At 39.7% G+C, this 26,746-nt stretch overlaps 1 protein-coding gene across 1 annotated transcript in view; it reads left to right on the plus strand.

Annotated features, from left to right (window-relative positions):
- Positions 1-26,746, plus strand: part of RBM46 (RNA binding motif protein 46) — a 78,120-nt gene that overhangs the window by 44,635 nt on the left and 6,739 nt on the right. The window contains exon 5 of the mRNA XM_032465382.1: positions 10,965-11,085. Within this exon, the coding sequence (XP_032321273.1) occupies positions 10,965-11,029 (65 nt within the window). The 3' untranslated portion in view covers positions 11,030-11,085. The remainder of the gene's footprint in view (positions 1-10,964; positions 11,086-26,746) is intronic.

A 26,746-nucleotide genomic window follows, 5' to 3' on the forward strand; every position in this document is an offset into this window, starting at 1 on the left:
GTGAGTGTGTGTCAGCTGCTGTGGAAATAGCCTTGGGATGCAGAGGTGACTCGGATTCCAAACCCGAAGAAAAACAGATTAATTTTAGTTTTTCATGGAAATGTTTGGAATGGCCCAAATCATATTTACAAGTTCCCACATAACTTTTTCACTTAAAACTATACAGTTAACCCTTGAGCAATATGAGGTTTAACTGTGCACACCCACTTATACATGAATTTTTTTCAGTAAACCCATACTGTAGTCGTACGCTATCCAGGGCTGGCTGAATCCGCCAGTATGGAACAGTGGATATGAGAATTTCAACTACGTGGAGGGTGGGTACCCCTAATCCCAGCGTTCTTCAAGGTTCAGCTGTATATCTCAGACAATTCAGAGAGCTTACCAACCACAGAGTGCATTTGGAGATAGATAGTTAACATGGGAAATGTATAAGCTTTGGCCTCAGGTTTGGTTATCACTTCTGCCAAGTAACAGCTCTTTTAACTTGTACACAGTTTTTAATCTCTGAGCCATACTTTCACTCTGTAAAATCATGATATAAATAAATCTTAACAATGTTAAAGATAAAATGCTTGCAAAGTAGAGGACTCAAATGGTAGCTGATATTCTTTAGGTATAACTATATAAAGCATATAGTATTTATTTGTATTAGTTTTTCGTTTCTTCTGTCCCCTTCAACCAGAAATAAATCATATCAAGCAATGTCCCTTTTCTGTGATGTTGTGGCTGAGCAGTTAATTTTGTTCATACTGCATATGATACTTCACTTGGCTTGTGAACATACCTGCTAATTATTTGCTGCTTTACTCTTCGTATAGGCTGTATAATAAGAGATGGATCACAAGCCATTATTGGTAAGTTTCTTAGCTATATGGTATAGCTAATTGGGCAGGGAAACACTTCTAATGACAGCCCTTTGTCAAATTGTTCGCGCAACTTTGTGCAAGGGACTATGGCTGAGATGTGGTATATGTTCTGCTAAGTAGACCTGATCCATCTTGCATAAAATCCCTTGTAAACATAAAGATCAGAAAGTTTAACCTTGCCTCTCTTTTCTAGTTTTTGTTTTACAATATTGGAGTGTGAAAGATTTCCCTAACTGTGACTCAAAATCTAGGAGCCATAGTAGAAAAAGTTTGGTAAGTCCGATTTAAAAAGGAAGGCCTGCATGGCGAGAATACAATTAGGTTGTGTCAAAAGAAATGATAAACTTGAACAGTAACTGCGAATCGTTTCACAAAGGGCTAATCTTTCAAGATATCGATAAAAAGATATCCACTCGAGAAAAATGGATAAAATGTATGAAGGCAGATGACAGATGTCCAGCCCTTAAACATAGAAAGATGCTTTATCTTACCCATAAGGGAAATGCAAGGTAAAAGCTCAGATTTGTAGCCATTTGAAAGGTTCATAAGTCATTGGGAAGCATTGAAGGAAATGGGCATTCTCATGCATTGCTGGTAGGATTATAAATTGATATAATTCATACAGAAAGCTGGCAACTACCGTCCAAAGTTACAAATACTTAACTCATTTGACCCAGCAGTCCTACTTCTGGGATATACTTGCATTTGTGTGCCAAGTGATAGATATAAAAAATATATTCATTGAAATACTGTTTGTAACCCAAATACTCATCATTAGGGGATTGATTAAATACAATAATACATTTATTGGTGCATAGTAAGAAGTTGTACAAAAGAGTAAGAACAGTCTTTATTCCTAACATAGAGATAAGTGAAAAAGAGCAAGGTTCAGAAGTATATGTGTAAGATACTATGATGTGTTTTGGGTGAAGAGGTAAAAAACTTGTGCGTGCTTATATTTGCACACCAAAATGTGGAAGGATAAGGAAAACTAAATGATTATGAAGAAAGCATGTGAGATCACACTTTAAAAAATCTCTTTTCTCAGTGCAGTGAAAGCATTAATCTGTCATCTATCTAAATTTGTTTTTAGGTAAAAAGACATATAAGTGTTCTCAGAAACAAAATGAAGATCTCTCGTGGACCCTAATCTGAAGAAAAACACATTTGGAAAAGCTATACTGATCTATTTACTCAGTGACCAGAAGTTAATGGGTTTTAAGTAGGGAACTAGGGCAAAATAGACCCATGTGGTAAATACAGCAATGCGAGCTGCTATGTACTTCATCAGTTGTGATTCAGCGGGTCCAGTGTACTGGAAATGTGTCACCACTTGTGTGTGTGGCACATAAAACCTCTGATCAGAAAAACAGCTAAGACCTCGGAGATCTGGGACAAAGCCATATTCTCTTAGGCAAATAATTCTCCTGAAATACAGCTCTTAGTGAGTGATTAGGGTTAGTAGAGACTGACCCTCATTAACTGAGTGTCGCTTCATTGCCAAGTGCGTGTTCAGCAGCACCGCTGTCAAGTGGAAACGGCATGAGGCAGTCTAAAGGACTCTCCGAGCCATGCTGCTGTCCTTGCTCACTTGTATTCTAGGGGATTCCTAAAGTCAGTTGGCTAAGGGGAAAAGAATTGAAACCTAGTATCCTAAGAATAATGGAACTCACCAAAAACCAAATCTCTTTACACATACCCTGGAAACTACAGAACAATATCAAGCAAATAGAGCCATACACGATCCACATTTTTAGCATAACTAAAGAACTACAGTTTGCAAATTATCTGTAAGTTAAGATATAGATATCAAATTCCAGAAGAGTTTTTAAATTATTATCAAGGTCAGTTTTACATATAACATTGTATTAGTTGCAGGTGTGTAACATAATGATTTGATATTTATGTATATTGTGAAATGATCACCACAATAAGTCTTAACACCCATCATCACACATCGTTATAATTTTTTCTTGTCATGAGAACTTTTAAGATCTATTCTCTTAGCAACTTTCAAATGCACAATACAGTATTATTAACTATCATCACCATGCACACATCTCATGATTGATTTATTTTATGGCTGGAAGTTTGTATTTTTTCACCCCCTTTTTATCCATTTCACCAATTCTCAGCCTCCATCTATTTGATTTTTGTATCTATGAGTTCCGATTTTTTGTTTAGTTTTTTGCTTTTAGATTCCATGCACGAGTTCATATAGTATTTACCTTTCTCTGTCTAACTTACTTCTCTTAGCATAATGCCCTTAAGGTTCATGTTGTCAGAAATGGCAAGATTTTCTTCTTTTTTATAGCTGAATAATTTGCCATTGTATGTGTGTGTCTCTCTCACACACACACACACACACACATTTTCTTACACATTTTTCCATTATTGGACACAGGTTATTTTCACATCTTAGCTTTCCTGGCTTTTTAAATAATGCTACAGTGAACATGGGGTACGGATATCTTTTCAAGATGGTGATTTTATTTCCTTTAGATAAACATCCAGAAGTGGCATTTCTGGATCATATGGTAGTTCTATTTTTAGTTCTATGAGGAACCTCTATACTGTTTTGTGTAGTGGCTGCAGCAATCTACATTCCCACCAGTGATGCTCAAGTGTTCCCTTTCCTCCACATCCTCATCCACACGTGTTATTTCTTGTCTTTTTGATAATAGCTGTTCTAACAGGCATGAGGTGATAGCTTCTTGTGGGTTTGATTTGCATTCCTCTGATGATTAGTGATATTGAGCATCTTTTCATGTGCTTGTGACCATATGTATGTCTTCTTCGGAAAAGTGTCTGTTCAAATCTTCTGCCAATTTTAAACTGGATTGTTTGTTTTTATTGAATTGTGTGAGTTCTTTATATATTTTGGATATTGATCCCTTATCAGATATATGATTGTAAATACTTTCTCCCATTTGGTAGACTGCCTTTTCACTTTGTTGATGGTTTCCTTAGCTGTGCAGAAACTTTTTAATTTGATGTATCCCCACTTGTTTATTTGTGCTTCTGTTGCCTTTGCTTTTAGTGTCAAATCTAAAAGCTCATCACCAAGATCAATGTCAAGGAGCTTACTGCGTATGTTTCCTTCTAGGATTTTTATAGTTTCAGGTCTTAAGTTCAAGTCTGTAATTAATTTTGAGTTAGTTTTTGTGGATAGTAGATGGGGTGTGGAAACAGCAGACCAGGCTCCTGCCCCAGTGAGGTCATTGTTAAGGCTGAGCACCTGGCCTCTGTTTTTAGCTGACAAAACAAAAGTGACCTAGAGGTTGCACAGACTAAAACATGAGCTGGAGAAGTTGAGGGGTTCGTGGTGAAGTGCAAAGCATGCATGGTTAGAGCTGTGGGGTTGCGGATGAGTGTGGGGAGCAGAGAGGATGGTCAGCACATGTTTGCTGTGTGTGGTGGGGCAGTAGTGGTCCTGCACAGCGCAGTGGTTAAGAGAGGGGTGAGGCTATCTCAGCCTTCAGCACCTTTTTCCTGCCTCGCCTTACTGCCAAAATTCTACCCGTTAAGGCTCAACTCAGATACCACTTTCTCCAAAAGCCCTTCCTGATTCCAAGTTTGGACTTGATGTCTCTCCTCAGTTCATTGTTGGCATGTCTGTTTTACTGCTTAACCCTTCCGATTGGTTTGGAGCCCGCTGTGAACACGCCAGTCTCCACTTGTAAGCGGGAATCACCTGATAGTTTTGCGTCTTCCATTGAGGAGCACAGCCCCTAATGCATAGAAAGTGCCCAAGAATTTATTGATTTAGTTGGAAAGTGACTCACATCCTATGCTGAAGCATCGGTGTGGTTAGTGGTAGACTTGAGAGCAGGCTCGGGGTCCCTCTTAGCGCGTTGTAGAGCACTTGCTAAGCACATTTTGCAAGGTCTGCTGTGATTGCCTTTTCCTCCTGGCCTTGATTTTCTGTGTTTAATTTTTATCTTACCTGATTGTAATAAATCTAGTTTTCATAAATTTTCTCAACCTTCATGGAATAAGGCAAAATACAAATAAATTTTGAAAAAAGTCTACTTACGATAAATAATGAATATGCACAACTTTCCTATTAAATGTGCCACACTGTGAAAAGGGGCCATCATAAAGGCAAATGATTGCTCCTAGATTCTCCAAGTGGTAGGACTAGGCTCTCAGTGTTTCGAATGGGTCTTGAGAAATCTTCAGAAGAAAAGGAAGCCTGCTATATATGTTTTGAAGTTTGCTAACCTGTAGGGATGGTGTGATCAGCATTTTATAGAACTCTTCTCTCATTTTTGTGCCTGCTTAAGTTTCTGAACAGGTCGTCTTGAGACTTGTTCTTGGAGCGATGGATGGGGCAAAAGCCAATGAATCCAGTATAGATAAGCGATTAAGGAAATAAACTCAACTGATTTCTGTAACGGGTAAAACTAAAGTCAATCCAAGTGAAAGGACTAGATATTTAAGAAGGTTCAAGTTTGCATATAAATTTAGTGAAATTACAGGGCTCTAGTGGGCATAAACAATTTCACTGAACTGACCTTTAACATGTGTTTCTTTTATACATCTTCTTAAGCTGAATTTTTAATTCAGGAAAGCAGAAGAAATCTTGACAGTTGGTCTGAAATGGCAAACCAACCGCCATTTTTCATCGCCGTGAGTGAAGCTTTAGTTACCTAGTATAATTACTAATTATGTCAATTCAAGCGGATGCTTGGCTTCAGAGAAAGCAGTGCTCTCAGCAGCCCATGTTAGTGCATACACAACTTCAAAAATTGGTTCTATGGTGTGTTTTTTTAAAGTAAAATCTGCTTTGGTGAATGTCTCACTCTTCAAAACATTTAACTTGTAAATATATAGCTGCACTGGCTTTCTCTTTACTGAAGGTATGTGTATAAGCAGATCTCCACGGTGTGTATAAAATGTGACAATAAAGTCATGAAGGATTATTGTAAACAATAGTTGTATTTGGATCTACTGTAGGGGCCATACAAGAAAAATTGATCTCATTATTTTGGTCACTTCTCATTTATAGCCTCAAACATTCAAGTTTGTTCAACTCATCCATCCCATTACTTCCAAATAACTTCTAGATTTTTCAGGAATTCCATCCATCATCAGTGGATTAATGCCATTGCTGGGACTAGCTTGAAGGCTGGATCTGTTTCTGACTCATCTTATTGAATAACATGTTGTCTGGTTTATGGCAGATGCTCAACAAGTGAAAAACTGCATCTGAAGACATTCCTCAGGAATTCCTAAACTACTTCAGTGCAGAGAACTTGTCTCCAATTTCTGAGATGTCATATAGCTCAGTACTTATGGCCCACAACTGAATATCATACATAAGAAACCACATTCCATTTTGAGCTGGAAATGAAAACTCATTTATAGAAGTATTTCTACAACATGTGGAAAATTTAGGTGGAAATGAGTCAGAGTCAAAACAATATAATACCCAAACTTTTCAGTACTATAGTAATTTTTACTGTTCCATGTTCTTTAAAATGCATTATTTTATTTTGCATAATTCATATTGCATTGTCCTCTTAACAATCATGTAAGTCAAACAAAAAAGTTCAGGCACAGAAGGATCTAGGCTTTATGATAAAGACTAAAGTTAATGTAATTTATGGGGTGCTCAATAAAAAAATGAACATAACACTATATAAGAAAGAATATTTGGAATGAGGAAAGAAATCACAATAAATCACAAACTTAAAATGATAAATACCATAATCATCCACAAAATCTAGAAGAATAACTTTTTATTAATAAGCTACCTGACACATATCTGTAGGACATTTTTCCCGTATTTCTGGCAGTATAATCTTTGTCTATTTATATGACAATATTTAATGTAATTTTCTAGAGATATCAGAAAGGTAATTCAATCTTTCTTTTAGCTTGTTTGATTATTGTTTTTTATGATTGATAGTTGGGAAGCATAAAATATGTGACTTCACACCCAGTTGCATTTGTACTTTGCAGACTGCTACAAGATTGTGCCCTAAAATCCAAGAATTCTGACAAATTCTATTTTGCATGATTCTTTTTTTATGCTTTTTAAATTGAAGTATAGTCAGTTTACAGTAGTGTGTCAGTTTCCCACCCCTTCCCTCCCCCTGGTAACCGTAAGTTTGTTTTCTATGTCTGTGTGTCTGTTTCTGTTTTGTAAATAAGTTTGTTTGTCTTTTTTTTTTTAAGAGAACTGCATGATTCTTAACATAAAAATATTTATGGCTCATTGATAAGTCTATACATTGGATTATAGAATATATTCCTAAAATAATACTATATTTTTATACGAACTAGAGCCATTTAAATAGTTATTCTGGAAATTATACATGAATTAAATATTACAGACTTCACATCACGTAAAGATACAGAATTTGACTATTTGACTTCTTAGTTCTAAAGAAGTTTAAGATAGCCCTTATTGATGCATACAGGGCACCTTTATGAAACATATTTTAAATAGATGAGAAAATGAGGTAAATGAAGACAAGGTTATGGAGAAGCCAAATAAGATTAAGAAGTGACTATAAACAAGGATAATATACTAATAATCTAGGCTGAGGACACATGAATGCTGTATTAGCTGAGCAATTTCCTTAACCCCTCTGGTCTTTGTTTTCTTATCTGTAAAATGAGGACATTAGTGATATCTACCTCTAGAGTTCTTGTGGGTGGACTGACTCACTTACATGTAAGGTCCTTAGCACATAATTAGTACTTCATAGAACTGGCAATATTATTACTTAGATTACGAGCTTCAAACATTATTAAGGTTTATTACTGATTACTCCTTAAAATAATGATCAGCCGGTTTTTTACAGTGTAGTTTGTTCTGCTGTAATGTTTGAGGTTCTGCAGAGCAGTAGAACCAGAACAACCTACTACAGTGATCATTTTCCTTTGTGCTGTGGTAATAACCATGTGTATCTGTTTGAAATCAGCTAGAGGATTTGAGTTAGTTTGAAGCTGAATTTTGTTCTCTATCCACCAAATACTTTAAAATATACTCTTTAGTGGTTACCTGCATTCAGAAGTCAAATTTCAGAGACAAGGGAGGAGGCAGAGAGAGGCACAGAGGGAAAATGTGTGTCAGTGACTGGCTTATTCACTATTGTCACGGACGACTATTATTTGTCTTATGGTTTATTATTTCCTAGGATCTCTGACAACGTCTAATGTAAAGTATAGGCCCTCAATAAATATTTGTTAGGCTTGAATTTAGTGGTTGAGAATGTAAAACAAGAAAATGCTTGAACAGTTGTTCCGGTTTAAAAAAAAATCTATTTCTAGCCATCTTTTCCCAGACAGTTGAACACTTTATTAGCTTCTAATGCAGATACCGAAATAGGAAATTTCACAATTAATTTTTTAAACTCATTTTATGGACTGATAATAAACTGCCTCTTCCAAAAGCTGTTTACGCTATGGGAGTAGAGGAGGCAAATCAAGAATAGGTACATTTCTGCCAGTTGCCCTGCCACTCCCAGACCATCTTCATCTACTTGGTCACAACTGGATCGCTGGCAGATCTGCTTTCCAGTTGGCAGGAAAGAATAAAGGGCCAAAGTCCCAGAAAGGCAGTTTGTGTATAAAAAGGAGATACCTGGAAGTTGTCCACTTTCCTTCCCCTCACTTCATCCCGTGGCCCACACTAAGTCCGTGGCCACGTCTGGCTGCAAAGGAGATGCAGAATTGCCATCCTTTACTGGGCAGCCATGTGCAAGGGAAGGGGAAAGCACAGATTTTGAAGGTTAGTATAGTCTGTCACATTGGGTATGACCATTTTAAGCAGCATCAGTGATTTTTGAACTAGAATTTCTCAAAATGCTATGAGACTTTTTCTCTTCTTTAGGTAGTAAAGCTTTAGCATATTAAAAAATAAATTCTCAAGTGAATGCCAACATAGATCTGAGCATCTCTGTGGGAACAGAGACAGACTGCTATGTAAGAAAGAAATAAATCATTTCCATTCAACTGTCTGTATTGGGATACTTTTGTTAGAATAGTTTAGTGTTTACCTTAAGAAATTCAGAAATTGGTACCCGGGGACAGTGTCCCGTCATAACAAAAAATGATAATGTGTTGCGTACTAGTGGGAAAGTGGCTGGTGATGAGAAAGATACTGCAGGCTGGAATGCCCTTGAACATTTGTCATCATGTAATAAAACCTTTGGTAAAATGGTCTATTTTAAAAAAAAAAAATAAAGTCTTTTAGCAAACTAGGAATAGAAGGTAGCATTCTTATTCTCTAAAATAACTAATGCTAACGTCACACTTGGTGAAATGCTGAATTCTTTCCTTTGTGATCAAGCAAAGGACAAGCATGTTTACTACCACCACTTGCACCCCACACTTGACTCAAGGCTCCGGTGAGTTCGATAGGGCTAGAAAAAGAAATAAAAGGTACAAGGATTAGAAGGAAGAAACACAGCTGGTATTATTCACAGTCTTGCGAGAGTTTGCAAAGACAACCTACGTACATTGAATTGTACAAAGTTACCATTCATGAAAGCATCAAAAATATGAAGCACTTTGGAATAAATCCAGCAAAATAAGTGCCAGGCTTCTACAAGTACTCTTAAGATACTTTTATTGAAAGAATCCTATATAAATGGAGAACTAAGTATTGTTCATAAAATGGAAGACCAAGTATTGTTCATGACAATTCATTTGGCGAGTCAGTGCCATTGGAATCAAAGTCGGTGCTTTGTGTGTGACTTGGCAAGCTCAGTCTAAGATTTATACAGTATACAGAAGGCCAGGCTTGTCCTGAAGGAGAGCAGGTTGGAAGGATTTGCTCACTAGCTGTCAAAAACTTTTTGACAGTCTAGTAACTAAGGCAGCTTGATATTGGTGTAAAGATAGATGAGCCAGTGGAATGCACTAGAGAGCCCAGAATCACATGCACACGTGTACGGGTACTTGATATGTGACAGAGGCAGATCAGGGAAGAAGAAATTTTTTATTATTTACTAAATAATAAATAAATGATGCTGAGACAATTCAGTATCCATGTGAAAAAATATAAAACTTGATCCTACTTCATCTCATTCATAAGAAAACAATTCCAAGTAGAGTAACTCTTTCCATATGATTCCAGGAGGCAAACTTTAAACACTGAAATATCTCTGAAACTAGAATGTTTTCACAATCAATGACATATCATAGTTTACTGAGCAATAGTCTTTCTTCTTTGTGTGTTGAAAAAATCATTGGTGGGTCTTATATTTGATGAGGATTTAGGTTCAGTGGAATACGGTGTAACAGTTGGGGTTTGGTCAGGAAAATAAGAGTCAAAATTCCAAGAATAAAACATTTTAATACAGGGAGTTAGAAGCTTCCACAACCAGTGGAATGGCTAAGGGAGTGAAGAGCAGGGAAGTTGTCACTGCCAACCTTACCCATCAGTGCTTGAGAGCTCACCTGTAGGCGGCTGTAAACCTCAGGACCCTCCAAGAAGTTATTGATCACTCCCTCAGCCTGAAGCATCTCAGAAAACCACAAGCAGTGATCTCAGATACCTAGAGTACCCAACTGCTTAATTTGAAGATGTGCTTTCCTATGACCCTCTGAGGCTCTTACCCAAGTATTATAAGTATTATAAGAAAGGGATACGCTTAAGCTAAAATTTGGTTTCGATTGTGTGTTATGTGTATACTGGGAAGAATGTAAATAGCATATCTAACTTGCTTCCTAACTGATACATTTCTGGGCCTGAGGAGCCACTCTGGACCAGATGGGGAAGCTGCTAATTACTCAGGGATCCTGAATTTTGAGCTGGCTGCAGAAACTGGATGGGACTTTGAATATTTTCCCTTGGGAGAAGGGCGGTGTGTTGTATGTGTAGGTAAAATGATGTGTAGGATACTTGGGTGGACAGATGAGCAGACTATAGCCAACTGCAAGTTGCCTCTTTCTTCCCGGATATGTTGTAATCTAGGTAGAGAGAACATCTCCCAGTCTTCCTTGCAGCTAGGTGTGGCCATGTGACTAACATTGGACCAGGGAGCCATGAGGAGAAGTGATATAATCAACTCATATCCCGTCTCCAGACCAAGGACCAGTCACTTTGTTCAGGCATCAGTTCTTTTATTCTTGCAGGAACTGGAATAAAGACGTGCCACGGACCTGGCTATGACCATGAAGACAAGGATGATGAGACCTGACTATGACCATGAAGACGAGGATGATGCTTTGGGCATGGCCAAGCACAAGGTACCAGGTACGTGGGTCTCAGAATGTCCATGTGGGAAGAAAGGCCCTGCCAGCCTAGAACAGCTAGACAACAATGGGATAAAGGAGTGAGTAATAATCTAGCTTATTTAAGCCATTTTATGTTGAGGTCTCTTTGATCCACATCATACTGAACTTATAACCTGACAAATACTTACAATGAATGTGACTTAAAGTAATATTTGTAGTTATTTTACCAAGCAATAAACTGATCATTTTAAAATGAGCAAATCCAAAGCCTTATATACCTGAAATTTTCCCATTGCCCTAGGTTTTATAGAAATTTCTCTAATCCTGTGTTCCCTAAACTCCCAACAGAAGATTGACTCAGAAATGTGAATTTTTTTTCACAGTATATCTTTACAAACAAGGCCAGGGATATTGTAGAAGCTCAATAAACATTCTCTGATTGACTAAAGGTGATGCATATGGACCAAATAAGGTGGTGTTTCAAAAGAATATGTATTTTTATTTCCATGGAAAGAAAGATAACACTCTTCTTCAGTTTGGGGTAAAAGTGTTAGTTTTGGCCTGGGGTTTGAAATTCCTGACTGAAGCCATTCTTCTAAGCCATAAGTGGCTTGTTTCTACACTGTTGCATGTTGGATTCTATTCTTTCTGCCATAAAGCAGTCTGTGGCCATCATGTCCTTTTATAACATCAGATAATCCTGAAATCTGTTTGCAGATCAGAATTTTGTCTGTGATGTCTCCCATCATTTATTTTAGTTTTCCTGAGGTGTTTTGTCTTAATTGTAACTGTTTTAGTGGCTGTCATCACATTCTTCAGCTTACTTCTCAAGTCTTCTTTCAATGAACACTTTTCTGATCATTCCGTTTAAAATAGCACCCCCCTCACCTCTACCTACCTAATCACCTCTACCTACCTAATCACCTCTACCTCTATTTTCCATTGTATTTACGTCTTCTAACATGCTCTGTGATTTACTTATTGCATTTGTCTATTTGTTTATTGTTTATCTCTTCCCACTAGAATAGAAGGTTCATTCAGGTAGGGAATTTTGTCTGTTTAACTCACTGATGTGTTTTTAGTACCTAGAGTAGGAACACAGTAGATACTGGTTAAATAAATGAACAATCACCACTTTATTAAAGAATAATTTGATTAAATTCTAGTTAGACAAACAACTGAACAATCTGTCTGATACAAGAAGCCCTAAAAGTATGTTCTATTTCAAAACTTGAATATATATTTTCAGGAAAGATATTGAAACAGCAAAATGAATGAAGTTGGATTTCTTTTCTGCTCCCCTGTATGAATTGTTACTCATTCTGGCTGAGAAAAAACAAAACAAAACAGTCATTTGCAAGGTTGATCATAGTCTTTCAGCCTATACTTTTCCCACACAATGTGTCTGCCATCTGAGCATGTTACCCCACATTTCTGTTAAGTTAATAACAGAAGAGTTTTGCACCCCCGCACTTTGTCGATGCCGTACAGCTGCAGCCAGTTGCTTCTGGGAGGGCCAGTGTCACCTCTAAATGATGAAACCTCCATATCAGGGATTGTTGCATTGTCACCAGGCCTAGGGGGTAATTCAGTCCTGCAAATTAATTTAAGTTCCACCTATAGTCAGGCATGTTGCAGGGAAAGGGAGAGAGGGGGCCAAGAAGTAACCATAATTATTGCCTGGATGGTAGGGAGTCATGCCCGTTCCCAGTAACCCTTGGGTGCAACGTGGTGCTGTCTTACTTTACATCCCTACACCCACTCCCTCATTTATACCCTCATCTCCTTATACGACCAGCCCACGTTTATTCACCATTTACTAGTGCCAGGTACTGTTACAAGCACTTTACATTATCTTAATTTTTTTTATAATAAACCCTCCTCAGCAATCTGATGAATTAGATATTTTAATCATCCCTATTTTACAGGGGAAGAAACTGAGGTGTGGAGACAGTTTGCCCAAGTTCACACGGCCTGAGTATGTGGCAGGGTTGGCATTCACCCCAGGGGTCCTCCTCAACCCATGCTTTCCAATGCTACCTTAGTGTGAGATGATGATTCGAGTCTCTGGTTCAAAGGTTCCCCAATGCTTGTTGAATTTACGCCTCTTGGCAGTCAGCACTTTCCGTACTCTGGCCCTCCATTGGCTCTGCCAACATTTACTCTGTTTCACTGAAGGATTTATTGCTGTTTGCCTGCTGTGTCAGTGGTGACTTACTTTTTAAACCCTTCATCGGGGGCAGTGTGGTATGGAGGAGTGTGTTAATTAGTTTTAATCCACATGGGCGTTGGGGAGTTGCCCGAGGTGGGAATACACACCCCAGGGGTGGTGGTGTGGCATTTAGTCAAAACGACTCTCTCAGAGGAGAGAGCTCCTATGAACTCTTCAACTATTTTAGCTCTAATCAATACTAGATGCTTTGCTGATTGGCAAAGTGAAGGTTAGAAATTAGTCTTTGCTGGTGAATTTAATGGTTCTCAAGACATGTCGGTTGGCCAGAAATATGGATGAGAGTTTAAGATTCCAGAAGGCCCAGTAGTGTGTACCCTTTGTACTGAAAATTAAGAAAACTTCCCATTTCAGGACTCCAAAAAAAAAATTGACATTCTTCTCAGTGTGAGCTTGGGCCATCCATGTGAAGAAGTAAGTATGAAAAAGAAGTTAGTTGTGGGTATTTGTCTCTGAGGAAGTTCCACTAGCAGCTTTGAGGGGGAGAGCAACGGAAAATGGTAAAAGTCTTTGCCAAGTATCTGTAAGAAGGTGATACAAGTTTTTGGAAATGAACTGCCAATCAGATAATCTCCAGGGTGCCAAGGTCATGTACCCACCTATTGACCCTGTATCTCCACTTGGCCGTTTCATAGCTTGCTAAAACTTGGTATATTGAGTGGAATTCTTGATTTTTTCTCATCTCAAATCTGCTCCTCCTCAGTAAGTGACCCCACCATTCACTCAGTTGTTAGGCCAAAACCCCCTGCACGTATCCCCCACATGGGACTGTAAGCATTCCAAATGGTCATTCCTCATCACGGCCACTGCTTCTCCCCAGACCCAAGTCAGCATCTGAACATAGCCTCCTAACTGCTTCTATTCCTACTTTCCCCTCAATCTATCTCAGTCCATCCTCTCTCCATACAACATTCAAGATGCTCTTTCAAAGCACTATGTAGACTACATACACTTGTTCAAATTTTTTAATGGTCTTTGGTTATTATTAGGGTAAGACAGACATTTATTACCTTGACCAAGATGGGGCCGTGCATAACCTTGTCTCTCCATGCTCCTCAAACTCCGTACCCTTAACTCTCCCTCTCACTCTTTCTGTGCCAGCTCCAGTGACCTCCTTCCTGGTCCTTGGACCCTCCACGTTTATACCTGATGGAAGGCTTTTACATTTGCTGTTCCCCTAGCCTGGAATTCCTCTCCTCCCAGATTGTTGCTTTGTGGATTCTTCTTGTCATTTAGACTGACTTTCTCTTTGACTTCCTTATTTATAATAACTATTGGCCAATCACTCTCCTTTCCATCACCCTTCTTAATTTTCTCCATAGTGTTGGTCACTATGAAACTGTTCTCTTTATTCATTTGCTGGCTTATTTTGTCTCCCTCAAGTAGAACACAAGCTTCATAAGAGCTGTGATGTTTTTCTGTACTGTTCTCTACCATACCTTGACATCTAGAACAGAATAGGGCATATAATGGATTCTCAGTAAATATTTATTAGATAATCTCAGCATAGGAGAAATAGGAAAAATGTATTGGTTCTGGGGTAATCATACAGTGATGTAAATAGATTATTTCACCATCATTGCATTGTACTCATAAACCAAATTATATGGTTTGATTTTATTTTTACATAGCCTTATCATACATGATAAATATTTTTAAAAATATGATAAGAGAAAATGTGGAAAGAGGAAAGGACATTTCAAATGCTTATTTCCCCTTTCTTCATTTTTTATAGTTAAATACTTAACAATTATTCTCTGGATTATTCATCTATAAAATAGGTGATTAATGTGGAAACTGTCTTACAGTTTTTTTATGGCAAAGTTGTACTTGACTGATCCACTGTTATTTGGCCCTCTGTATCTGCTGGTTCTGCATCCACCTACTGATTCAACCAACTGCAGATAGAAACTATTTGGAAAAAAGTTCCAGAAAGTTCCAAAAAGCAAAACTTGAATATGCTGCATGCCAGAAACTATTCATATAGCATTATGTGATGTTAGGTATTGTAAGTAATCTGGAGATTTAGTGCATGGATTTACTGGAGGATGCACTTAGGTTACATGCAAATACTCTGCCATTTTTATATGTATAAGGACCTTGAGCACCTGTGGATTTTGGTATCTGCAGGGGTCCTGGAACCAGTCCCCCATGGATACCACGGGAAGACTATATTCTTCTTTTCAGAGGGCTATAAATCATCAAATCAAATCTAATGATATTGGAAGCCCTGGTTTAAAGCACACTTTTAAGAATATTCTAGTTAATTTAAGGGAACAGAAGAAGGTCACATAACATCCAGTAAACCTTTGACATTCAGCTGTGCTGCAGGTTCTGTAAATCAGTGTTACATTTCCCAAATAGGTCACTCTGACATCAATCGAAGAAAATTAAATTCAGTGGTAAGGTATCTATTAACGATTAAAAAAAAAATAAGTCCTTCCCAATTTTAGCAAGTGATGTTTTGGTTTACATTTCATGATTTCATAAATGTATAAAATTATTAAATGTCCTTATATTTAGAGTTCAGGTGATGTACTAAAGAAACTTAATCAAGGCTCTGATCAGTCATATGTTTGTGAAGCTGAGTTCCTTTTTGGCTGTGATTTTCCCATATGGAAGCTGTGGGGCAGAGGAGGGGGGCAGACAACAGCAAAAATCAGCCTTCATCTTGACCTGAGGATAAAATACATACAGCAGTAAGTATCATCCAAGGGAAATGAGTATGAAAAGTTCCCACGGGATTTCCGAGAAGGGAGATTGTGTTTCTTGCTGTGCGAAGGGAAAAGAATCTAAGAGACTAACAGGACAGGTGATTTGTAATTTGCTCCTAGGGAGATTGGGGAGGGAAGTTCCAGGTGCAAAGACGTATAGCCTTAGGTGTTTGCGAGGAAGGCGGGCTCTTTCAGGAGTGGACTCAGGCCAGACAGTAGAGGGACTTGATGACTGCAGAGAGGAGTTTAAATTTTGATAGTTTATGTGGGACGGGTAAAGGTGAGTGGCATGATGGAAAGTATGCTTTGGGAAGATGATTAGGGCAGCAGGAGGACAGAAGGAAAAATCTTTGGGGGTGGAATTGTTAGAAAGCTCTGTGATGGTCCAAGTGATGGACTGTGCAGGTAGAAATAATAGAGCACTGAGGGGCTGGAGAAGAGAGGAAAGACTTGAGATATGTGCAAAGGTTGAAGTCGAAGATGGGAAAACTAATTTGATGTGGAAAAGGAGAATCCGTTCAGTTTTAGCAATGTTGAATTTGAGGCCTCTGAACTACCCCTACGTGATGCTGTCTAATGGGCCGTTGCGATGATAGAATTCAGACCTGCCTGAAAGTTCAGAGATGGAATGGGGGTCTTTGTGTGTGTCTTGGGAGAGGGGTGATTCAAAAGTACTGGGGCATAAAATCTATGTTCTTGGGGCTTCAGATTTAACCACAACAATTCTGCAAGTTGCTCCATCAAAATTTCAAAGATAAAGCCCTTCCAATGAAAAGACATGCAAAGCTCAAGTTTGGATCCCCTGTTTCTCTTTTTATTATTCTTTTTTTTATTAAAGTATAATCAGTTACAACGTGTCAATTTCTGCCCAATAGAGCCGCTATTTCTTGTGACTGCCTCATTGCCTCTACACTCTCTGAAAAGGGGACAGCAAAGCAAAAACACCAATGACTGGAAACAGTCCCAAAGCACATCTCTCCTGCAGGACAGAGACCATGTGACTTGAACTAGTGTGTGTGCCCACTGAGACAAAATGCAGAATTCAGATCATAGGATGGTGAATGTCAAAAGGGTTGAGAGAGCATCTGCTTAATCTCCACTATTTTATGATGAAAGAGACTGAGACCTACAGAGGGTAAGTGACTTGCTCACAGTCACAGACTTAGCTATTGACCTACGTGGGACTGCAAAACTCATTGGGTGTCTCTCAGTGCAGTGGGCTTTTTATTGTTTTGCAGTGAAAGAAAATGGGATCTATTACCACAGAGGAAGAAATCATATGTAATATGCTTGCTTTAATTTTTGCAGCCTTAATCTCTCTATTAAAACAAAAGCCAGGGTACAAATATGGGAGAGGTGTGCTGTAGTGTCAGCCTTTCACACAGTCCTCTCTATTAGAGAAAACAATAACGGCCATATGCCTTTAGTGAAAACCTGTAGATTTGATGATTCAGAGTAAAATGGGATTTTCCAAACCACTAACAGTGAAAAGAACCTCAAAAGCGTATGTATTCCTTTTGCTTCTACAGATGGCCTGGTACCACATGTATCTGATCAGGTAAAAGTTCTGTTTCTGCAGTCACCATCACTGTTCTGGCCAGAACTGAGGATAATGGGCAATTCTTCAAAGATTAGGGATTTTAGTTCAAATGGAGAGTTGTTCCTCGGTTTAGTAGATCTATCTGAGAAACCGGACTGAAAGTTTGTGCCAGGGAGCACAGTCAGCACCCAGGGAGGTAGGTAGGGAAGTTTCCCACCCACTCCTGCTCTCCGGGAGAGGTGGCTCAGGAGGCGTGCAGCTCTTAGCACCGCGTGCAATGTTTTCTGTGACAAACCTGCTATTTCTTCCCTCTGGTGACCAAAGACTGAGTTTTTAAAATTGAATTCACGTCCGTGTGACCCCCAAATCTTTGAGTATTATTAGACTTTGAGTCTCCTTCAAAGAGAGCATTAAACAAAACAAATTTTACCCTAGCCTTACTGCTCTCTCAACGTAATTATTAATAAGCTTAGAAATATTTTATTGGAATTTAGGTGGGAGATTCACATTCTAATTTTTTTCTCCTAAAGTCTTTTCTATATTTAAAAGTTCTCAAATACATTCTGCCTCTCAGGAGGACAAGCACAATAGATAATTTTTTAAAAAAACAGGTTAATTAAGATGAAAGTCACTCTTCTGGGTGTGCAATATAGGGATTTTAGTATATTCACAAATTTGTGCATCCATCATCACTAAAAAAATTCTAGAATATTTTTATTGCACCAAAAAGAAATCCTGTACCTGCTACCAGTCACTCCCTATTCCTCCCTCCCACCCCTGGCAACCGCTGAAGTATTTTCTGTCTTTATAATTTTGCCTATTCTGGGACATCTCACATAAATAATATAGCATATGTGACCTTCTGTGTCTGGCTTCCTTTGCTTAGCGTGTTTCCAAGGTTTATCGATGTAGCATTTGTAACAACTTCATTTCTTTTTATAAAGAATAATATCCCATTGGGTGGATATATTCCATTTGGTTTATCCATTAATCAGTTGATGGACAATTTGTGCATTCTTACCTTTTGGCTGTAATAAATAATGCTGCTGTGAATACTCGCATACAAGTTTTGTATGTATGTTTTCAATTCTCCACCTAGGAGTGGATTGCTTTTTAAAGGTACTGACCAGTCTTTGGCATAATTGATTTGCAGGGTAACCAAAAGTTGGTTGCAGATACTTTATTTCTAAAAGGAACATATGCTTTTATTTTATTACAAATGAAATCCATTTCCTTGAAATCTGTTTCAATGGCATTTAGTTCTTCTAAACAAGGTAAGTGTATTATGATGGACATGAGTGTAAAACTTCATATGTGGAAGTGACTCAAGTGTGTTGGTTTTTATAAGCTAAGAAGTTGAGAAAAAAATTAATTAAGTCCATAAACCATAGATGATTAAAATACTGATTACCAGCTATAATTTCTTTATCACAATTTCTCCTGGTTGAGTACTGTGATGGTTAATTTTATGTGTCACCTTGACTGGGTCATAGGTTGTCCAGGTTCCAGTCAAACATTTTTCTGGGTGTTTCTGTGAAGGTGTTTTAGGTTGAGATTAACATTTACGCTGGTTGTCTAAGTAAAGCAGATTACCCTCCCTAATGTGTGTGGGCCTCATCCAATCAGTTGAAGGCATGAAAAGAACAAGAATGCTGGCCTGCCCCCAGATAAGGGAGAATTCCTTGTGCCTGACTGCCTTTGAACCGGGATGTTACATTTTCCATGTGTTTGGACTCAGACTGAAGCAGTGGCTCTTCCTGGGCCTTGAGCCTGCCAGCCTTCAGAATGCAACTGCACCATCACCTCTCCTGGGTCTCCAGCTCACCAACTGGCCCTGCAGATCCTGGGACTTGACAGCCACCATAATCAAGTGACCAATTCCTTACAATAAATCTCTCTATATATACATGTATCTATAGCAATATTAACATCTCTAGAGACCTCTATCTATTCTTAATCTATATCTATATCTACATATATATGTGTCTATATATCCACAGAACTATTGGTTCTGCTTTCTGGAGAACGCTGACTAATATAAATCCCTAGATATCTTCCTCACCTACTTCCTTCTCATTGCCAGGGCCAGCAGAGGGTAGACACGGGGAGCAGAGAGTGGGATGTCCTCTCTTTGGCCTCCTGTTGTTTTTCTCTACTTTGTGGATCTTTGATTTTAACATGAGGAGGCCCAGGTGAGATGGAATTAATGTGTTGGCCAAAGAGTTTTGGAAAGAGAAGTTTAGCAGGGGGAGATGTTTCAAGCTACTGGGTGCCCACCTGCATAGAGAGTTGATTATCAGATTCTTATCTTTGTGTTTTATTTGTTAATTTCTCTGATAGATTTAACTTGTAGGTTTTGTACAGTTGCTAATTGTTTAATAATTAACTAATAATTGTTGATCATTTCATAATTATTTACCACATCATTTCAATGTCTAAAATTTAGATTAGGGATGAAAATAAAGCCATCACTGTATTCTGTCTGCCTTTAGGGTTTATTTCTTGTTAACACTTATCACCCCTTTTTACTGGGAGTAAAATGTTCCTGAGAGAATCCCAGGCAGAGGACACCCAGCTTTAGCTCTGCTGACCCCAAGACTTGTTTCCTTTCTTACTCTAAAAGATGACTCAGGCACTCTGGTCCTTAGTCTTCATCCTCTCAGGTTTGTTCTGCTTAACAAGTAAATATGTATGGGGCATCTACTATGCATTAGGCACAGAGCTAGGCTTTAAAAACTACCATCCTAGTAAGGGAGACAGACTTGTGAGCAAGGACAGTTCAGTAAATGTTGGCCAGTGCTCTGAGAGTTGCAAGCACAGACAGGTCCACTCATAACACTTGCAGGGCCTGGAATAAGAATGAAGCCCATATTCCACACGTCCAGAGATTTGAAAGTTGTAAATCTAACTAACAGACCATTGCTAAATGAGACATGTACTATCCTTCTCCCATGATAGATATGCCTGTATGGCCAGATTTGAATTTAGAATTATGGTTCCTTGGAGTTCCACATAGAAGCATGGCATTGAAGGAAAGCCAGTCCCTGACCTGCAGCCCAATCCCTTCTCTTTCCATTCCTGGTTACCCAACATGGGAGGGAGAATTGCAAACATGTATGTGGACACCCCAGGCCGCATGTGCAGGATACATCCACATGGACACAAACGGCTGGCCTTGACCACCTCTAAGCCTACTGATGCACACTCCAAGGCCTGGGAAGTGGGCTCTGGACCATTTGCTTGGAGAATTCTGGGCCCAGGGAACCTAAAGAAAAATCTGGAAGGGATGAGTGGGGCTCTGGTGAGCATCTCCCCTTGAACCTGAGGAGTCCTCCGTGGGGAGGAGTATCAGGGCCCTGGGACAGGGGTTTCCTGGTATGGAACACAGGTGAGTACAGATACTGAGCACAAGGTACAATGGGAGTGTAGAGAAGAACATGTAGCAAAAAAAAAAAAAAAAAAAAAAAGAGTCAAAGAAAACTTCTGAGAAGAAATAATATCTGAGCTACAATGTTGAAGGGAAAGCTAGCCATATAAACAAAAGCGGGCATGCCATTATAAGCAGAGCGATCACGGAGGCTCATTTGCACAGACATGACACAGCACAATGTCACCACATGGAGAATGAGGAGGGTGCATTCCTTTTTTTCAGAGTGTGAATCCATAGGAACCAATGCCTAATAATGGTCTGTTATTTGAATTTATAAATTCAGACCGATAATCATATAGGCTCAAACATATCCTAAGAAGAATGGAAAGAAAATCTTCATTTTCTTGCTCCCCTCTCCCACGTAATCATTTTGATGTTTCCTTTTACATCTTCATGTTTATTCTCTTGCTATTCATCATAGTCATCACATTTCCAGTTGTGGTTTTCTCTTTTCTGTAGATTCCTGCTTCTTTAGAGTAGACCTTTCAATAGGTTTTTTAGGTTAGGTTTAGTATTGCTGTATTCTTTTAGCATTTACTTGTATGTGAAATTTTTTTATCTCACCTTCTAATCTAAATGGTGATCTTGCTGAACAGAGTATTCTGGGTTGCAGGTTTTTCTCATTCAGGACTTTGAATATACTTTGCCACTCCCTACTGGCCAGCAATGTTTCTGTAGAGAAATCATTTGAGAGCCTGTAGGGGTTCTCTTACATCTAACTCTTTGTTTTTCTCTTGCTGCCTTTAGAATCATTTCTTTAACTTTGGCCATCTTACTTATAATATGTCTTGGTGTAGGTCTGTTTGAGTTCATCCTGTTTGGAACCCTCTAGGCTTCCTGTATTTGGATATCTGTTTCCATCTTTAGGTTTGGGAAGTTTTCAGTTATGATTTCTTCAAATACCTTTTTAAGCCCCTTTTTTCTTTCTTCTCCTTCTTGGACCCCTATTATATGTAGATGGGCATGCTTTATGTTATCCCATGGGTCCCTTATATTGTTTTCAGTGATTTCCATTTGCTTTTCTGTCTGCTGTTTTGTTTGGGTGATTTTCAATATCCAGTCTTCTAAATCACTTATTTTTTCTTCTGCATTATTTAGTCTGCTATTGACTGCCTTTAGCTCGGCTTTTATCTCAGCAACTGAGTTTCCTGCTTTTAATTGGCTCCTCTTTATAGTTTCTATTTTCTTTTTGTAGTATTCTGCATTTCTACTGATAACCACTCTAATTCCTTCAGTGCTTTGGTTACTCCCTTTTTGAAGTCGATCTAGTAGACTGTCGAGTTCTATTTCATTGTTCATTCTTTCAGAGGACTTCTCTTGTTCTTTAACTGGGAGTGGTTCCTCTGCTTCTTCATTTTACTTTATTTCTCTGACTCTATAAATTTAGGAGTAACAGTTATCTCCTGTATTGTTGAAGGTCTTTTCTTTTAATTTACTATTTTTTTAACGTGAGAGCATTCCTGTGTAGACTTTGCACACGTCTAATATTTTTGTTGTGAGTATTGATGGTTGCCATGTATTTCCTCCACGTATGCTGGCTGTTATCCCCCTGATTTGAGGTATGGTTGGTGTTATGCTGATCAGAGCCTGCACTGGTTTTTGAGCGGGGCATCTTCTTTGCTCTGTGGTTGTCCCAGCCCTGTCAGTGGCCGGATCTGCTCCCCTGTTGTTGATAGAGGCTTCCAGATGTGTATCTGAGCTGCAGAATGTTAGGCAGGACTAGGGTGCTTCCCCTGGGAGAGGAGCCACTGAGTGTTACTCCACAGGAGATGTCCACCAGAAACTACCCTCATTGCGCAGGCTTACAAAGTACACTTTGTTGGTGTTGCCCTTGTCCCCACCTCAGATGCAGGAATGTTGGCAGTCCCCCAGGTTCTGCACCCACAGAGCCACCAGTGCAGATTTGCTAATGTCAGGCACTAGGACCAGCCTTAGTGTGCTTGCAGGCACACACCTGGATACACTGTGAGCCACAGGGTCAGCCCAGACCCCGGCCCAGGGTCTGAGTCTGCAGGCCCACGGTTAACGCCAGTCCTGCCCTAGCTGCATGCCAGAACTCTGTTCAGTCATCTTACAGGTGCAGGTCCATAAAGGCACCAGTGGAGCAAATCTGCCACTGCCACCTGGGGTTCAAATAAAATGTCAGTCCCACCTGTGACATATGAGACCCCTAGGAATGGATCCAAATTTCAGCCCTGCCTCTGCCCAGGAGCCGTGCACCAGTGATTGTGCCCCTCCAGAGCAAGCTGAGAGGGCTGCCGGCTCCAAGCCACACCCTTCTGCTCAGGGCAATGCACACCAACAATGGTACTGAGCAGTGCCCTCTGGGCTGGTGGGGACACTGCTCTGGCTGGTCTGCACTGTGCCCCCTCCGACTCCATGCACCGGCAGTACTGCATTCTGTGGGGGCTCCCCGGCTGCTCTGCTCTGCACACACTCCCAGCACATCCTCACCACACTCCATCCCCCAGACACTGCCTCTGTGCTGTCAGCCCCAGTCCTCTTCCGGGGCTGTCCACAGGAGCCGGAGCTCCAGCAGCCGGTCCAGGCCTGTGTCTCAGGCTAGAGATCGCAGGAACCCTCTGTGCTGGTTTCTCTCAGTTCTGTCTGCCACGTGGCTGCTTCTTTCTCCACTGAGCCTCTGAAGCTCCCTTTCTGTCCCAGCTGACCTCCCAGCTGGGGAGGGCCCTTCCCGGGGTGAGGGTGCTTTCCCTCCTTTGCCACTCTTTCCCCAGGGGACAGGTCCCATGCTAATTTTCTCCTTCTTTTTCTTTCTTTTTTTTTCTACCCAGTTTTGTGAGGCTTTCCTTGTATTTCCGAGCATAAGAGGTATTTTGCCAAAGTTCAGTAGGTGCTCTGTAAGGTTTGTTCTGTACGTAGAGGTAGTTTTGCTGTATTTGTGGGAGAGGGTGCGCACCGTGTCCTTCCCCTCTGCCATCTTGGCAGTCCCCCTAGGAAGACTGATCACAGCTGCAACTTTAAATGTATTTGTATGATTTTTGATTACTGTCTCTCTGTCTCTGAGCGCCAGCAGAGAAGGACTCATGGTGTGCTGGAACCAGCTCTAAGAACCCATTGTAGACATCTTTCCCCAGCTCCACAATCAGAGACGGCACGTTGACAGCTTGAAGTTAGACATGGTGAGAGTATTTACACCATGGCAACTGGCTATAAATTCATTTTGTTTTCCCCTTCCTGGGGAAATGTTTATTTAAATAGTTATTTAAATGTTTACCAGCACACTACTGGAAGAACCAGGTGTTTTTTTTTTTTTTTTTCCACTGTTGTATCCTTACCAAATAGGAGTCTTTGGCCACATAATAGATTATCAATGAATATTTGTCAAATAGGTGAATAATTCAGCGCCTACAGCTCTCCTATCCTCTTGGGATGGCTTTTTCTCTTTACGATCCAACTGTCTTTAGCATTTTCCAAGAGGAGTATTGGACAGTGGCCTGTTTACCATTTTTGAGTGGGTTGTGGCAATTAAAATATTGTTTGTATTCATAACTGTTACTTCTTTTCTGGAGGGAACAGATTTCCTCTCCTCGCGCATGCCCCCAACTTACTGGCTCTTCAAAGGCCCTGTTGTTTATTAAGGCAGAACAAAGGACCCAGCATGAGACAAATGGGACCTACCAGGTGACAGTGCATATACATCAGCAGAGAGACTGTATACAAATTTATGTGCAGTTACAAATGGAAATCGCTTAAAGTTCCATTTCTGCCCTTCTCATTCAAGCTTTTCTGGCATTGTTTTTTTTAAGCCTATGTAGAATGTATTGTGGAGAACAAGGCTCAGTTTTAGCTGTTGATCAATTTAATTACTGCCTGTGGGGATGCAGCATGATACAGCTCTAGGTTTTTCAAATTTGGGACATTCCATGTGACCATTATAATTTTTGCTGTTGACACCGTGTATTAACACATGTGCAAGCCAATTGTATTGTTATTTGTAATATTTAATATTTTTCTTTAATTGAGCAACTTTTACAAACTTCAGTTTATTTTTAAAGTCATTTTACATCATGCTTTTGAGCGTTTTATCCCCCTAAGTTCAAATGAAACTAACACATAAAGATGTCCATCTACATACACCAAATATCATCTCATGTACTGTCAGTTGTATCCCTCACACATTTTGGAAAAAAATTAATAACAGAGAAAGAACCTAGAGTTTGGAGTTGTTTACATTTGGTTGGTATCCTAGATCTCCCAGAAGGGCACTTAGACTCTTAGATCCTTTATCTGTAAATGCAACTCCCTGACCTTCAGGGCAGGACAGCAAGTAAGATGATGTACAGAACCTGATGACTAAAGGGTGGTGCTCAGAGCAGATGCTCCATAGATTAATTTCTTTTTCCATTTACTACTCACCTTTATGACTGGCTCAATCATCTCCTTTTGGCTATTACTAAAGCATATTTTATTGGGATGCAATTTTTATAGTAAAATGCATCAGTCTTCAGTGTATTCAGATCAGCATTTGTTCATTATTGACTTGATTTACTGTTTGAATTGAATGTTTGAACATTTGACCTCTGGTGTTGGACCTGGTATTTACCAAATGTTTGATTTTAGGAGCATCGTGGCTTCTGTGAGTTTCTTTATTCATACAGAGAATGCTGGATGAATCTGAGTTAAAAGTACTGTTCACAATTGCTAAGTGCTGCCCACACATTCTTGTTAGTGATATTTCTTTCATTAGTCTTATTATCAATATGAAGGCTGGGGTTTTCTAACTTGGACAAATCTGTAACTTGTTACCCACACCTTGCCCAGGAATGCTCAGCAGTCTTGCTCCACGTGAACCACTTAGCAATCAGCAACTTGCAATTCAAAATCAGCAGCTCTCTGGGGGCAGATTCACAAGTCGGAAACAATCACCCAAGGCTTGCTGACTTGTGTTTCTGCCTCAAACTGCAGGAAATTAGCAATTAGCCACCTTTGTGGCATTTCCACAGCTGGGTCTTGAGTCATGATCAATCAAAAGCAGAAATCAGAAATTATGATAAAGGAACTTTGCTTAGATACCAGGTGCCTCATTCCAGCTCAGTCTGTCCATCAACAAAATACATCGTTTGCCTACTATGAACTTGGCCATTCTGATACCATCTCTCCCAAAACCCTCTGTGACCCCACCAGTCCTCGCTGACCTCTCTCCTCTGAGTCCTGATCAGTGAGCTTGCTGGGCTGTTACACCCCACAGTGAACTCTTCTCCTGTGACCACATCGTTCATGAGCGCAGTGTGTAACTCCAGGAAATACCACATCTTTGTTACTTTTTTGTGAGGAGGCAGGTCTTGTTTTCATACGTTCTACCCCTTAATGGCCACATAGAACCATAAGCTATTCAGGGGAAGTCTGGGAAAGAAAAATTCCTGCTTAACATGAGGAAGCAAGAACTTCCTTACAGGCAGAAATGTCAGCCGGCCAGATGGCTGCTCCAAGAGTGAGTATCCTCCAAACGGGTATCGTTCAAGCAAAAGCTACACAATCATCTGACAGTGATGATGTAGACCGAGAACTGAGAAGTTCAGGAGGGCAGGCGGGCTAGCTGAGCTCCAAGCCCCTTTGTGTATAAACTCTACGATTCTCTGCATTCCAGAGCACCCTGGAATGGTTACCAGCACAAGGGATAAACAGTAGAATTGGAGAAACAAGATCTACAAGCTGAACAATTAGTAAATATGCTCTTGGAAAAACCAGCATTCTTCACTGACATCCTGATAAAGCATGGAGTTAACTAGTGCTGTGTTAAGCGAT

Source organism: Camelus ferus, chromosome 2 (genome assembly GCF_009834535.1).
Source record: "Camelus ferus isolate YT-003-E chromosome 2, BCGSAC_Cfer_1.0, whole genome shotgun sequence".
NCBI lineage: Eukaryota > Metazoa > Chordata > Mammalia > Artiodactyla > Camelidae > Camelus > Camelus ferus.